The sequence below is a fragment of the Ursus arctos genome, unplaced genomic scaffold (genome assembly GCF_023065955.2).
Source record: "Ursus arctos isolate Adak ecotype North America unplaced genomic scaffold, UrsArc2.0 scaffold_17, whole genome shotgun sequence".
Classification (NCBI taxonomy): domain Eukaryota; kingdom Metazoa; phylum Chordata; class Mammalia; order Carnivora; family Ursidae; genus Ursus; species Ursus arctos.
This window is the reverse complement of record NW_026622841.1, coordinates 319295-333530: the sequence shown is the minus strand read 5'-3', so window position 1 is coordinate 333530 and position 14236 is coordinate 319295. Positions and strand designations below refer to the sequence as shown.

General features: G+C 53.4%; 1 protein-coding gene across 5 annotated transcripts in view; it reads right to left on the bottom strand.

Annotated features, from left to right (window-relative positions):
• SLC66A2 (solute carrier family 66 member 2) overlaps positions 1 to 13750 on the bottom strand; it is a 52801-nt gene extending 39051 nt beyond the window's left edge. For 2 of the 5 annotated variants that reach the window (XM_026496524.4, XM_026496526.4), the window contains exons 1-3: positions 13460 to 13647; positions 12817 to 13161; positions 5159 to 5292 (exon numbers count right to left, since the gene is read on the bottom strand). In XM_026496524.4, the coding sequence (XP_026352309.1) occupies positions 5159 to 5292; positions 12817 to 13019 (337 nt within the window). In that variant the 5' untranslated portion in view covers positions 13020 to 13161; positions 13460 to 13647. The other 3 variants (XM_044383112.3, XM_044383113.3, XM_026496525.4) reach the window with 2 other exon arrangements.
• Positions 13751 to 14236: the final 486 nt, after the last annotated feature.

Here is a 14236-nt window from a genome sequence, read left to right as displayed (position 1 = left end):
GGGCCCCTCGTCTACGTCCCACCAAGATCGGGGTCTGAGGGGCCCCTCGTCTACGCCACAAGGTCGGGAGCAACTGAAGAGGCTCCTGGGGCAGACAGGCGCCAAGGGGGCCGTCAACAAATACAACAATGGCACTCAAGAGAAACACATCAAATAAGGATCTTAAATCCATACACTCAGAATAGGAAAACAGCAGGAGCACTGCTGCAAGATGCTAGGGAACCAGTTTTGAAAACTGGCAAATAAAGAGAAAGAAGCAATTACCTGCCTTGAGTTCATAAATTATACCACTGGATCCCTGAATGGCATTTACAGGGGAGGTTTCCCTTCAGAGAAGCCCTCCAGCAAACAGGTGAGCAAAGACAGACCCTCAACGCTCCACATCCTCACCACAAGCGGGTTTAGGCCCCGGGCACCCACCACCACCACCAGCATCCGGAAAGAGACAAGCCGACAAGATGTGCGTCCTTGTGGAAGAACACAACAGTCGGCAAAAAGTAAAAAGAACCAAACCTAGACCTGACCAGACCTTTGGATCCAATGATCTTTTTCCAACGTTCTCTCACAGAGACAGGAAGATGTGACCAGCAGAAGCCAGGCTGGGACCACCTCTGTGCGGGCCTCTCAAACGTCCCCTGCAGTAGCAGGAATCTTGTCCACAAGCAGATGTGGCTGAGGTCTCGATTCGGCGTTCCCCACAGCAGAGCGCTGGGGACACGGCACGCACAAGCGCACAGAGCAAGCTACCTGATGTAACAGCGCACAAGCTTCACGAGACAAAGGGACTTTGGGAGAACCTGCAATCAGCAGGTGTCTTGGTCTTGGGCGGCTTGGTCACTGAAGCATCTGCCTTCAGCTCAGGTCATGCACTCAGAGTCCTGGCATCGAGTCCTGCCTCAGGCTCTCTGCTCAGCAGGGAGTCTGCTTCTCCCTCTCCCTCTGCCCCTCCCCCTGCTCATGCTCTCTCTCTCTCTCTAACAAATCGAAAAAATCTTAAGAAAAAAAAAAAAGACAAGCAGCTGATCACCGTGTGCCTCCTGTAACTGGACCCTGGCTCGAGGAGATAAAGCTGCGAGAAATGAGGAAGTGACGAGGCAGCTAGAAACTTACATGTCAGCTGCGTACTTGATAATTAAGGAATTCATCTTTTATGGCTGATAATGGTAGGGTGGTATTTTTTTTAAGTCCTTCTCTTTTAGAGAGACATTATGAACTGTTTACAGACAGGGCACGGATGGAATTTGCTCCAAAATCGCAGGCAGGCCATGTGAACAGGCCTAGGGGAGCAGTGGGAGGTGGGCACGATTACACGGGGAGCCCATACACACTCTCGCGATTCTGCACGCGCTGGAATTTCTCCACAATAAAATGTGACAGACGGAAAGGAGAAACATAGCACATACAAGACACGTCAAGCTTCACTCCCACTCCGTAGTGACTCAGTGGGTCCACAACAGCGTCTCCAAGAGATTTCTTCCTGAAACACGTGAGCTGGGCCGTCCTCACAGGCGGAAGCCACCTCTGGGACCCACGCCCCAGCCCAGCCTCCACGGTGTCTGAATGAGGGCACAGAAAGAACCCCCAGTGCAAGGAGTCATTTTAAGAATTTGAGCCTCATTTTGAAATAATCCCTTTTGTGACAGGAGACAGACTGCAAAAGTGTCCCCAACGTCCACAGATCTCACCTCCGGGTGGAAAGCCCCTTGCTTTTATAGTCCTCTCTCTTCCCCAAAACGTCGACAATGAGAACATACTGCTCTTTATAATCAGATAAGAAATTATACATTTAATTTTGTAAGTAACCTGTTTTCTTTCCTTTGAATCCATTTATTTCTTTAATCTTTTTTTTTTAAGATTTTATTTATTTACTTGACAGAGAGACAGCGAGAGAGGGAACACAAGCAGGGGCAGTGGGAGAGGAAGAAGCAGCTCCCAGCGGAGGAGCCCGATGTGGGACTCGATCCCGGAACACTGGGATCACGCCCTGAGCCGAAGGCAGACGCTTAACGACTGCGCCACCCAGGCGCCCCATATTTCTTTAATCTTAACTTCCAAGCTGAACTGGTGACCTTCGAAATTGAAAACCTCCATAAAAGACAGTTGTAAAACATTTAAAACATTTACGCTTTTATCATTTTTGTTGTCTGACTATCCTATGAGAACGCTGAAATACGGCGATTAAAGATTTCCTTCATAAAGTACTTGAAAGTGTGCACAGTCAGCCTGCCTCGGGCAACCTCCCCAACACCCAGCAGAAAACCGCCAGGAAGTGGGGGCCGCCCGCCTTCCACAGGGAGGCCCACGGCACGGCGGTCACGGAGCGCAGAGCTTCCAGCCCGGCTGGTCCGCGTTTTCATCCCCCAGCCTCCCACTCCCGGCAGAGGACAGGAAATAAAACCGCGTTTCACTGAAAAGCTGTCCTTAGGGGTGTGCTGTGTGGCTCGTACACAGGAGACGCTAAAGTACGTAAATCTGACTGGATTCGAGAATTAAATACGAGTCTCACGTGTTCTCAAGCACAGCGAGCCGTGTCCCGGCATGCGGAGCTCAGGGGTGTGCTCTCCAGCTGAGGCTGTCTGGGGGCCCAGCAGCGAGCCCGGGGTCACGAAGCCCCGTCCTCCACCCTCCCCCAGAGCCAAACTGCAGAGGAGGCCAGCTGGGCAGGGACAGGCCCGGTCAAAGCCTGCCGCAGCCGTGAGGTGGGGCGAGGGGCAGAGGCAGAGGGAGAAGCAGAGTCCCCGCTGAGCAGGGAGCCTGACGCGGGGCTCGACCGCAGGACCCTGAGATCATGACCTGAGCGGAAGGCAGACGCTTCACCGACGGAGCCACCCCCGCGCCCCCCGGCCATTCTTTTAACTTCTCTGTATCTTTGAACCTAAACTGTGTTTCCTGTAGAAAGCATATAGTGGAACTTAAAAAAACATTCATTCTGACAGTTATGCCCTTTGATTTCGTTGTTTAATTCTTTCAAATTTAATGCTATTTTGATGTGTTTGGATTTGTGTCTGCTGTTTTACTTCTTTGTTTTCTGTATGTCCGAGGCCGAGGTCCCCATGTCCTTGCTGGCTGGAAGATGAGGGCCGTTCCAGCCTCCAGAGCCTGCTGCGCTTTCGGCACGTGCCCCCCCCATGTCCAAAGCCAGAACCACTTCTTCCTCCAGACCATCCCTGACCGTCTCCTCTCTCTTCTACTGTAAGGTCCTGATCCAGACAGGCCAGGACAACCCCCACTGGAGGCCTCAGCCCTCGTCACCTCTGCAGCCCCCGTACCACGTGACGTGGCACTTCACAGGTTCCCAGGTGTGAACATACCTGGGCTCCGTTCATCTGCTCATCACAGAGGGAGTCACCTGTTAAAATTCAGATTGCAGCCCTATCCCTGGAAATTGGGATTCACTATTTTAACTCAATCCATTCTAGTTAACCAGAATTACAAATAGTCCTTATGGAAGAATTTATATATGACACTAGCAGTCAAGACAGAATGAGAGAGGACTCTGGTGCCAAGAGGCTGCGGGAAGAGGCCCCTCTCCCTGCTCACGACGTCTGCCCCTGCCCTCACCCTCACCCATGCCTCCTGGAGACCTGCCGGTGAGACTCCAAGAAGGGAGACAGCAAGTGCAGGCTGCAGACGGCCTGTCTTTCAACCAGGTCACAGAAAGGTTAAACTCTAAGACTCCTCCGTGGCCTGGAGGCCCACACCCCTGCTGCGTCCGGCACCCCCTCATGAGAGCCTCACACTGTTGCCAATAAGATCATGAAACCTGGTCTCCCATTTCAGAGCCTGGGGCATAGGGACACTGAGCAACCGTGGATACCAAGTGTCTTCTCCTGCCTTTCCTCCTTCCCTGGGGGAGCAGAGATCCTACTGATGAACCCCACGCCCCGCCCCCCCCAACGGGAGCTGGTGCAGACCCCGTGCCATACTGAAGGTGAGGCTCATAGATCACAGACAGAAGGGGCAGAAGTCGCGCCAGCAGAGAAATTAAAGAGCCCAGCCCCTCCTCCTAAGGGCTGACGGAAAAGCCCTGCTCTCAAGGCGAGACCAGGCCGTACAGCCAGCACCGCCTGGTGCGATTTCCCAAATCACCACGGCGAGAGATGAGAACAGACAACAGAGGAGAAAGCAATGGGGGAGAAAGAACAAAACCACAGCCGAAGCAGACCGTGTGGTCTTGACGGTGAAAGTGACACGAACTGGTCCAGGCCACCCATCAGAGCTGGAGGCTGACCTACTTTCCACAAAGACTGAAACCGGCATACCTTCATCTCTAAAAACAGAAGTGACACAGGGGAAAGGATCCGCTCAAATGGAAAGAAAATAACCATCAGGAATGAAAATACAGGAGCAAGACCTCAAGTCCACAGGAGCCCCAGAACTAAACACACGCTAGCAAAAACACTTCCCTAAGCAACATCTGAGATTAAACACACGCCACTTCAGACAAAACCAAAGTGAGAGCTGTCGTCTACTTAGTAACTAGAAGAAAACCAGAAGTAAGGCATTAACCCTTCTGTGTGCTCGCACAGAACATCAGCCCAGAAGGAGGTTTTTCAAAGGAAAAGGCAAAAACAAGAAGTATTTTCTCTTTCCTGAGCCACAAAGTCATGGAGCAGCGTGGGGGGGGCATGCAATTCGTCCTGCCCAAGCATGCAGACCCTGCCCGCCGGCTGCAGGGGACGACCCACTGGCCCCACAAAAGCATGACTTTGGGTGAATGTTTAACAAGGTACGTGAGGAAGATCCCAGTTAACTCAGCCACAGGTAGACGGTAACTGAAAGGGAATGTTTACGTACCAGCCACACAAACAGAAAAAACTGCCTTCTTGGGCAATAACTTTCTCTGACCCGATCATGTGAGAAAAGACACCGACAGAAACATACTCCTACCCCAATCCAGAAACCCCACGTAACCACCAGTGGATGGGAACACATTAAGGTCAGCTCATAACCTGCCCAAATTCCAGGGAAGAAACTATCCCATTTTAAATAAACACTCAGCACACTGAAAACACAAACACCAGTTACACATAACCGTGCGTTTGGTGGAAGGGGGGCTGCTCGGGGGACGCCCAAGCGGCTCTTACTTCGCCCACGAACACACCGTGGGTTTTGCTGTTGACTGAGTGCTTTATTCCCAAAGCTGCAGATCACCAACCTGCAAAGAAACGGCGTTTTACGTTCAGCTCATTGGCCACGCGGACTTCGGTGCAGAGTTTCAACATCAGTAACATGGTCAAGATCATGACTATGCTTTGCCACAGCAGCGGTGACTCAAAATGCCTTCCAAACCTGGGGAGGTAAAGAGACGACGACATCAGGAGGGCCCCGGCCCCAGGGGCCGCGCCGCCTCTCCCTGCCCGGCTCCCAACCAAGGCCCCCACGGCCACCTTCTGAGCAGCCCCCAGATGGCCTCTCACATCCATCACAGCCTACGGCCCTGAGAGCCTGGGCCTCCAGCCTCTGCCGGGAGACAGAGCTGGGGGGCGGGGGCTGGGAGCACTCCAGGACACCCGGACCAGGGGCCGCAACACCCCCTCTGCAGGGACACCTCTCAGAATCATATGCAGGCCTTCTCAAAAACCACACTCTCCTCCCCAGAAACCGCAGATGGGGGTGGGAGTGGGCCTCCGGCATCCCCTCGCCACACAGCCAGGCACCCTTCCGACAGAGGCCCCAGTCACTGCCAGAAGCCCACAGTTTCTAGACCACCTGATTCCCTGAATACTCACACCAGAGTCCAGGAATGACAGGAGGTCCTGCCTCAGATGAGTAGGGTCAGTGGGGCAACCCACAGTATGAGCAGACCAGCGGGGGGCCAGGGCACCCCCCCACCAGAGAAGAGGAGAAGGCAGCTGAGGGTACGACCTCCCACCCCCAACCTGAGGCCCTGACTCCCTGCCCAGGCCTCCCAGCCCACTCTCTTTGCTAAGCCCCCAACCCTGCCCAGCTCTCATGGCCTTCCTGTTGATGTTTTTCTGGTGGTGAAGTGTCTCACCAACTCAGCCATGAGCTCCTGGAGGTGAGAACCACAATCCAGTGACCAGCACAAGCTGGGCAGGTTGGCAGACCCCAAACCCCAGGGAACAGCAGCACCGCCCTGCATGCACCAGCTAGGGGTCTCTGCCACGAGAGTCACTGCTGACCCAGGCCCGTCTCTAAGGCTAGGCTGGACATAGCACCCTTTAAAGCCCCAACCCTGACTCTAGCCTGGCTCTTTGGAACAGGAATCCCACTAGGTCTGGCTGCAACATGGCCTGAAGGGTGTCTCCAGAACTTGAGCTGGTAGTCAGTGCATAAAGTCAAGAGACCCTGCATGGCAGTCTGATTTCCCAGCTGCTCCTGAAAAGAAGAAGATACAGAGAAAACCACCCGGCCCACCTCCCCACCTCCCTCTCACTCACTCTGGCTTGAGTCGACACCCTGCTCCCCTCCCCCCAGACAGATGGTCACTGAGAGCTGACCCAAGGCTCGGCAGGAGCACACCCACGACACAGAGCTGGGGCAGAGCTCCCGGCGCGGCATGGGCCCAGGCACCCAGCACCTGCCAACACCAGATCAAGGAGAAATCAGGACAAAAACTCAGCTGCCAGGCTTGCTGTGAAGGACAAGATCAGATGCGGCCGGCTCTCCCAGCCGAGGAGCGTGTCTTTGAAAAGTGTGCCTCCCCAGTAAGAAAATTTACCTACATGGTAAAGAAGAAATAACGTTCCTTCACACGGAGAAACGATGCTTGTACCTGCTCCACGCCCTGAGTCAGCTCCTTCAAGCCCGTGTTTGTGAACGCACTTCGCTGCCGGCGTTCTAGCCAACCTGAGCGCCTCTCCGGAGAACTCTGCCCAGCGGCTGGGCACCTCTGACCAGGATCTGCCTGCCAGGGTAAGCCGGCCTGGCAGGTGACAGTGTGCCACCTGGAGGGGAGCCGCATCCAGGGGAGGATCCCACAGGAGGTCAAGCGACCAGGAAAAGCCAGATATTCCCTGGGGAGTGGGGGACAAGACACCAGCTCCAGGACCAGCATTCTGCACTGGTTTCTGAGGTCAAGGCCCAGCCCATGTCCTCTGAGCAATGGACAGAGGAGGCCTGAGGTCACAGAGGCTCAGGCCCATGCCAGTTGGGCCCAGGAAGGGCAGAAGGACCAGGACACAGAGAGCAGACAGCTCCATGACCACCAGATTCCTCCTGCCTCCCCAGGAATGTCACCTGGGCTCACCTGGGATCCTGCTGCTTCACCTGGGCCTCTCCTGAGCTGCTTCAGGAGTGCACAGGAGAGGAGCTGAAATGCTAAATGGGTGGAGCGAGAAAGGGCTGACGAGCCAGATCTGAGTGAAGAGAAGGTGCAGCAGGAGAAAGGTGATGGTGCCCTGGGGCTTCCTGAGCCAGCCGCACAGACAGGGGTGCTTACAGACTGCACAGGCTGTCTGCACAGGCTGGCTCCAGGGCCCTCGCACCTGTGACCCACCGCCTCGGAGCCTCGTCTCTCCCATAAAGTGCAGCTATTACCCTTAAGGTTATTTAAGGACATTTCTAGTCATTTCTAGGAACTGGATCCCACTGATTACCTAGCTGACCCCAGGGGTCAACTCATCTACAGGTGAAGGCCAGATAAGGGAACAGCGAAAGTTCAATGTCAACCTAATGAGACTGGAGATGCTTCCCTTCTGAGCAGGCCGGGGAAAAACCACAATAAAATAAGTTACTCTGGGGCTCCTCACACCAAGCTAATTTCCAGTTATAAGGCTGAAGATGTGCAATTTTGGCAACTATGTGAGAAAGGCCACTTTTGTTCTTTAAATTCTCAACAGAAACAATGACTAGAAAAAATGGACAAAGAAATCAAGGTTTGCACTTCCCCTTAAACCATACACCAAAAACTGAATCCAGATGAACTCAATATTTACAATAAAAACAAGACCATTTAAAGTGAAGGAAGAGGGAGCAGAGGTGAATATTTAACTGATTTTAGAAAGACAGGCTAAGCGAGATGCAAAATTTCAAAAAGCACAACTTGCCACAAACAATATACAAGAGACAAAGTAAACATGAAGCAAGGCTCAGTGTCATTAGTAACTTTTAAAAGCTAATTAAAATGGAAAGATACCATTTTTTACTTATCAAATTCGTTAAGCTTTTTCTTCCTTTAAAGCTAACAAGCTAAACTGACAGAGCTGTCAGCACTTTCTCCTCTCCTGCCCCTGAGAATGTGGGTTGGCACAACTTCTTCTTAGGGCAAATAATGGGACAGCCCACCAGACACGTGAAGGGCCTGCTGCTCCGACAAGCCAGTCGAAAAGGGTTAGTCTTTCCCCCAGGAAGATACACATTGCAGAGGATATGCAATGTTTCACCAAGTTTGAGCAAAAGTTTCTACAGGGAACACCCTCTCATGTCTTCAAAGTAACAGAAAAGCTCAAGTAGAAAGAAGTTATGTATCGACCTCCCAGTGTCACACTGACTTCTACACCCTTAGCTGAATGTTACCATGTGTCTGACAGTGTTATATCTCTAAATACAGTGTTACTGCATCCGATACAATGTTGCTACATCTCTGACAGAATGTCACTACACTGGACACAAGGTTACCACATCCTTGATACAATGTTACCATATCTGAAATGGTGTTACTACATCTGTGACATGGTGTTGCCACGTCTGATAGTGTTCCCTGATTTCTGATACAATGTCACTGCATCTCTGATACAATGTTGCTACATCTCTGACAGAACATCACTACACCTGACACAAGGTTACCACATCCTTGATACAATGTTACCATATCTGAAATGGTGTTACTACATCTCTGACATGGTGTTGCCACGTCTGATAGTATGCCCTGATTTCTGATACAATGTCACTGCATCTCCGATACAATGTTATTAAATATCTGATACAACATTACCATCTCTCTGATACAGTGTTTTCATCCAATACAAATGGAGCTTGAGAACTATCTCTATCAAGGCACAAGGGTCTGGGTTGGAAGGTCTTAGGATACCATCTGTGCACCCTGGCCTCCTCCTTCCCCTTCTCTACAAAATCACAAGTCTGCAAATATTACTTACGAGGCATTATTTAGCCCTTCTCCTGGTTTCTCCTGACACCACTTTTCTGAGGCAAAATATTATCCATCAGCATTTTACAGAGTATAAATCTGCTAAATGCTAGTTTTGCAAAAGGATGATAAGAATTGTAAGAAATAAAGGCACTAGAGGGGTGCCTGGATGGCTCAGTCTGTTAAGTGTCTGAGTTCGGCTCAGGTCATGATCTCAGGGTCCTAGGATCGAGACCTGGATGGGGGGTGGTCTCTGCTCAGTGGAGAGTGGGCTTCTCCCTCTCCCTCTGTACTCATGCTCTCTCTCTCTTGCTCACCTTAAAGTTCTTTTAAAAAAAATGTTTAGGGACGCCTGGGTGGCTCAGTCGGTTAAACGTCTGCCTTCTGCTCAGGTCATGGTCCCAGGGTCCTGGGATCGAGTCCTACATCAGGCTCCCTGCGCAGCGGGGAGTCAGCTTCTCCCTCTGCCTGCCGCTCCCTCTGCTTGTGCTCGTGCTCGCTCTCTCCCTGACAAAGAAATAAAATCTTTTCTTAAAAGTTTTTTAAAATTAAAAAAAAATAAAGGCACTAGAGTTTCACAAGTTTCAGACACCCAGGGTTTACGCAGTTCACTCAGCCTCTCCTACAGAAGCACAGAGCCACTCACAAGCCTCACACACAAATCCACAGGGAGCTTCCCAGACTGGAGTTCTGAGGACAGTGGTCTCAGCCAGCTTTGGGAAACACTCTTCAGTTCTAACTCCACCACTGTTCTAGTGTAGACCTAGCTTCCATCCCACCTGGAGCCTGCCAAAACCCATATATGTGTATACGGTACATTCCATACAATGCTTCTGCTAAAGTGTAAAAGCCACAGCATCTGGACCAGTGTCTGGAACACGGGAGACCCTCAAACACCTATTAAATCATATGGGCTGCTAAACCATGAAGCCTGGAGGAGGACCCAGGAGTGGGGGCTTCCAACAGGCTCCAGAGAAGAAATGGAACGGAGGCTCTGCATCGCCCTCAGAGGAGTGGGATTTCGGACTAGGCGGGCAGAGGCGCACATTACTTACAAGTCCTGGACAGAGCTCAGCCCACCTGCTGGGCTCCACGTGTGAACCCCAAGTACTGCCCTGTGTGAAATGCAGAAAAAGCACATTCCCTAGGCCAGAGAGACTCTCGAGGGACCAGTGCCCCCTGCCAGCCCTCCCTTCATCCCACACAATGCTGCAGTCTCCCGGAGTACTGAGTGAGAAAAAGGCAGGCCTGTGTGTTCATGTGGTCACCACAGAAGCTCTCAAGTGACCCAGGACAGTTCAGGGTGCTGACTCCGGGAAAGGACCAATTGGATGTATAGAAATAGACTCTCCAATGGACGAAGTTTAGAATCTCACAAAAGGCCACTCTTGCTGCATTAGCAGAGAGCTCCAGACTCTTTCTCAAAGTCTCAGGCCCTGCAGTGAAGAGACGACTCCTAGTCCAAATGCCAGCTAAATCCACAGGCCCTGATGACTTGGCATTCAAGAAATTAGTTTAATTTCTGACTTCTCCAAACCAGATATTTAGACGTAGATTAGATATTCTATCCTCTTTTTGTGATTGTGAAGGATAAGCATACTTAAGGAAGAGACCTCTCAGTTGATCTTTTTTCCCCATAAGGAAGCCAATGTCAGGTACCTCCCCTCCACTGTGAGAGAAAACTGATTTCACAACCTACGCCTGGGAGACTCCTGAACGCCCCTCCATGCACTCAGAGTTAACAAAGGTGTCAGATACTATTGTATTTCAGGACGTGCTTCTGTTCAACCTAAGACTTGATTAAAGCCATTTTAGAAAAAGAAGCCATGTGTCACCCTGAAGCAAGTGATCTCTGCCCCCAGCTAAAGGAAAAGGAGGAATCGTCAAAATGTGGGTTTTTAACTTGTGCAAAAGAAACAAATAAGCACCGACTGACCCCCCCCTCCAAAGTAGCCCAGCCTAGACACAAACCTGGTGATTTGACAAATTCTCCTGGGAGCAGCTGACTTACCAGCTCACCTTTGAAAAGCCCCAGACAAGGCCAAAACTACACAGAGTGAAAATGAATCAAAGGTTGCCTGGGGCCTGGCACCGCTGGATGGGCCCATCCTGGATGGCACACAGAGGAGACAGCAAACTTCTGGGCTCAGAAGACTCCTATCTTGGTTGTGATGGTGATGGAAAGGGGATATTGTCAAAACTCATCAAACTGTGAACTTATTTAATCTTAAATCATACCTCAATAAGGTTGACTGAAAAATGAATTAGCAAAAAACATGATTAGTCAGTGACCAAAAAGCCCAAAGGAGGAGCCAGAAACAGAGCTCTGGACACCAGCTGCCTGGAGCCCTCGTCCCGCCTCTGCACTCAGCTGTCCTTCTGAGCAACCTTCCTCCCTGTCTGTGCTGACAGAGGGTCGGGACCGTCAAGAAGAAGGGAAAGTCCCAGACCATTTTGGTCTTAGAACGAGGCTATAATGGGGCGCCTGGGTGGGTCAGTCTGTTAAGCATGTGACTGAGATCAGGTCATGATCTCAGGGCTGTGAGATCAAGCCCCACTTCGGGTTCTGTGCTGGGCATGGAGCCTGCTTAAGATTCTCCCTCTCGGGGCGCCTGGGTGGCACAGCGGTTAAGCGTCTGCCTTCGGCTCAGGGCGTGATCCCGGCGTTATGGGATCGAGCCCCACATCAGGCTCTTCTGCTATGAGCCTGCTTCTTCCTCTCCCACTGCCCCTGCTTGTGTTCCCTCTCTCACTGGCTGTCTCTATCTCTGTCGAATAAATAAATAAAATCTTTAAAAAAAAAAAAAAGATTCTCCCTCTCTCTCTGCCCCTCCTCCACCACATCCTTAAAAAAAAAAAAAAAGAATGAGGTTATAAGACATCATTTCATTTCCTCTAGAAATTCCCCCTCCCAGACATGCCTGGCTTTAGCAACTATTAAAAGTAACTTCAACTTCCTTATCAGAATGCAAATGATAATAAGAGGAAGCTGGGCTGGGAGTAGCAAGAAAAAATAGTCTCTTAAGTATTTTCCAGAAAGTTGACTTTCCTATTAAAAAACAACAACAGGGGCGCCTGGGTGGCACAGCTGTTAAGCGGTTAGGCGTCTGCCTTCGGCTCAGGGCGTGATCCCAGCGTTATGGGATCGAGCCCACATCAGGCTCCTCCGCTATGAGCCTGCTTCTTCCTCTCCCACTCCCCCTGCTTGTGTTCCCTCTCTCGCTGGCTGTCTCTATCTCTGTCAAATAAATAAATAAAAATCTTTAAACAACAACTACAACAACAACAACAACAACACCCTGCTCACACAACAGAGAAGGCTGGGGGGCGGCCTTTCCTGCACAGGGCTCCAGCGCACTCTTTCCTGCCAGGTTCTGGTGTTCCCTCCTGAGGGGCTCAGTGGTCAGCAGTATGCCCTTCCTACAGCTCATCATTTTTTGTTAGTCTTAATTACTTCTTCATTCCCTGTTTTTTCTCTCCAACTCCCATGCAAATTCTGAGGGCAGGGACCCAGCCCAAGGACTTGCCCAGCACCCAGACGTCTGTGGGAAAATATCTGTTGATACACGACTGACATGAAATGAAAATTACAGGTAAGCTTCTCCACTCCAATCCCACCATTTTCCCTGGGAAATAATCTCAGGCGTTTCACCAGCTCCTTCCTAGGAAGTACAGACGCTGCCGCCGCCACCACCACACTCGGAAACCCCAAAAAGAGAAAGCCATCTCTCTGGAAGCACCCCTACAGAAAGCCCCCAACTTACCAGAAGAGGATCCGTAAAATATTAGCCACCAGGAGCACCAGACACACGTAGGTAGAGAAGCCCTCAGCATTCTGAGTCCTCCGGATGTCCCTGTACTGGGGGATATATGGCACCACCCCTCCGAAGACCATGGCCCCAGCTGCCCCCCAGGAAACCAGCTGGTGCAAGGGGACCAAAAGCCAATCCAAGCCTTCTGCTTCCATTCCGAACACCTGTGTCGCCCTGCCAGGCGACGGACGTCCACCTGGCCCGGGTCCCCTCCGCTCTCACGGGCTCCTGGAACGCGCGCTGACCGTCACCCCCACATCGCCGGGGCCGCCCGGTGCGATCCTGCACCATCCGAGCCTGGCGGGAGAGGAGAAGAGGTAAGAACTCGGCAGCAGGGGCCTCGCGGCGCAGTGACGGTCGCGCTCCCAGGGCACCGCCGGGGCTCACGGCTGGGGCACGACCCCCCCTCCCCAGACGCTGGCGTCCCAGGGAGCCCTCCGCGCGCGCGAACCGGCCCCCGCGGGGAGGTGCGGGGCGCACGGCGGGGGACGCGGGCCTGGGGGCACGCTCATTCTGGGGGGGTGGCTCGGTCCGGGAGGAAGCCCCCGGCCGGGGTGGGGCGAGCACGCTCAGGCCGGGGGGGGGGGGCGCTCACAAGGAAGGGAGGTGGGCTGCGCCGGAGGTGGGACGCACGGCCGGGCGGGGGAGGGGGCACACTCGGTCCGGAGCTCGGTCCTGGGACCCGCCGCCCGCCCGGCACCCCAAGCCCCGAACCCGGAGCCCGGAGCGCGGAGCGGGGGACCCGCGCGGCGTCCGCGTCCACACGCGGCCTGCGGATCCCGGCCCCGGCCCCGGCCCTTACCCGCCGCACCCACGCCCGCGCCCGCGCCGGCCCCGCCCGGTCTGTCCTGCGTCCTCCGTCCGTCTGTCCGTCCGCGCCGCAGCCCCGCCTCCGCGTGACGTCACAATGCAGGAGCCCCGCCCACCCGGGCGGCGGGCCGAGCGGCGCTGGGTCCTAGAGCGCACCGGTCGCCCAGGGAGGGGTCGGGGGTTGGGGGCGCGGTGGCGACGTTGCTCCGCCGGCACGCCCCGCCCGGGTTAGGAAGTACCCGCCTGACGAAGCCGCTCCTCCAGAGCCGGGGACCCACGTGGACGCGTCCTCACCTGTGCCGGGCGAGGGGCCGTGTGGACGCCGCGCCCCCGAGAACGGAGGACCCGGTCCTTTCCCTGGCGGAGGTTTGCGCGAGGTCCGCGTGCCCCCTCTCGTGGGGACCCCCTCTCGTGGGGACCCGGGCAGCGTCTGAGCCCAGCAGGTCGTGCCTGCGCGCCGCCAGGTGATGCGTCCACGGCCGCGTGTTCTGACGAGCTGAGAGGGGGGCTCCCCACCCTGATGCAGGCCGAGCCCTGAGCAGCCGGTGTCGGAGGCTAACCT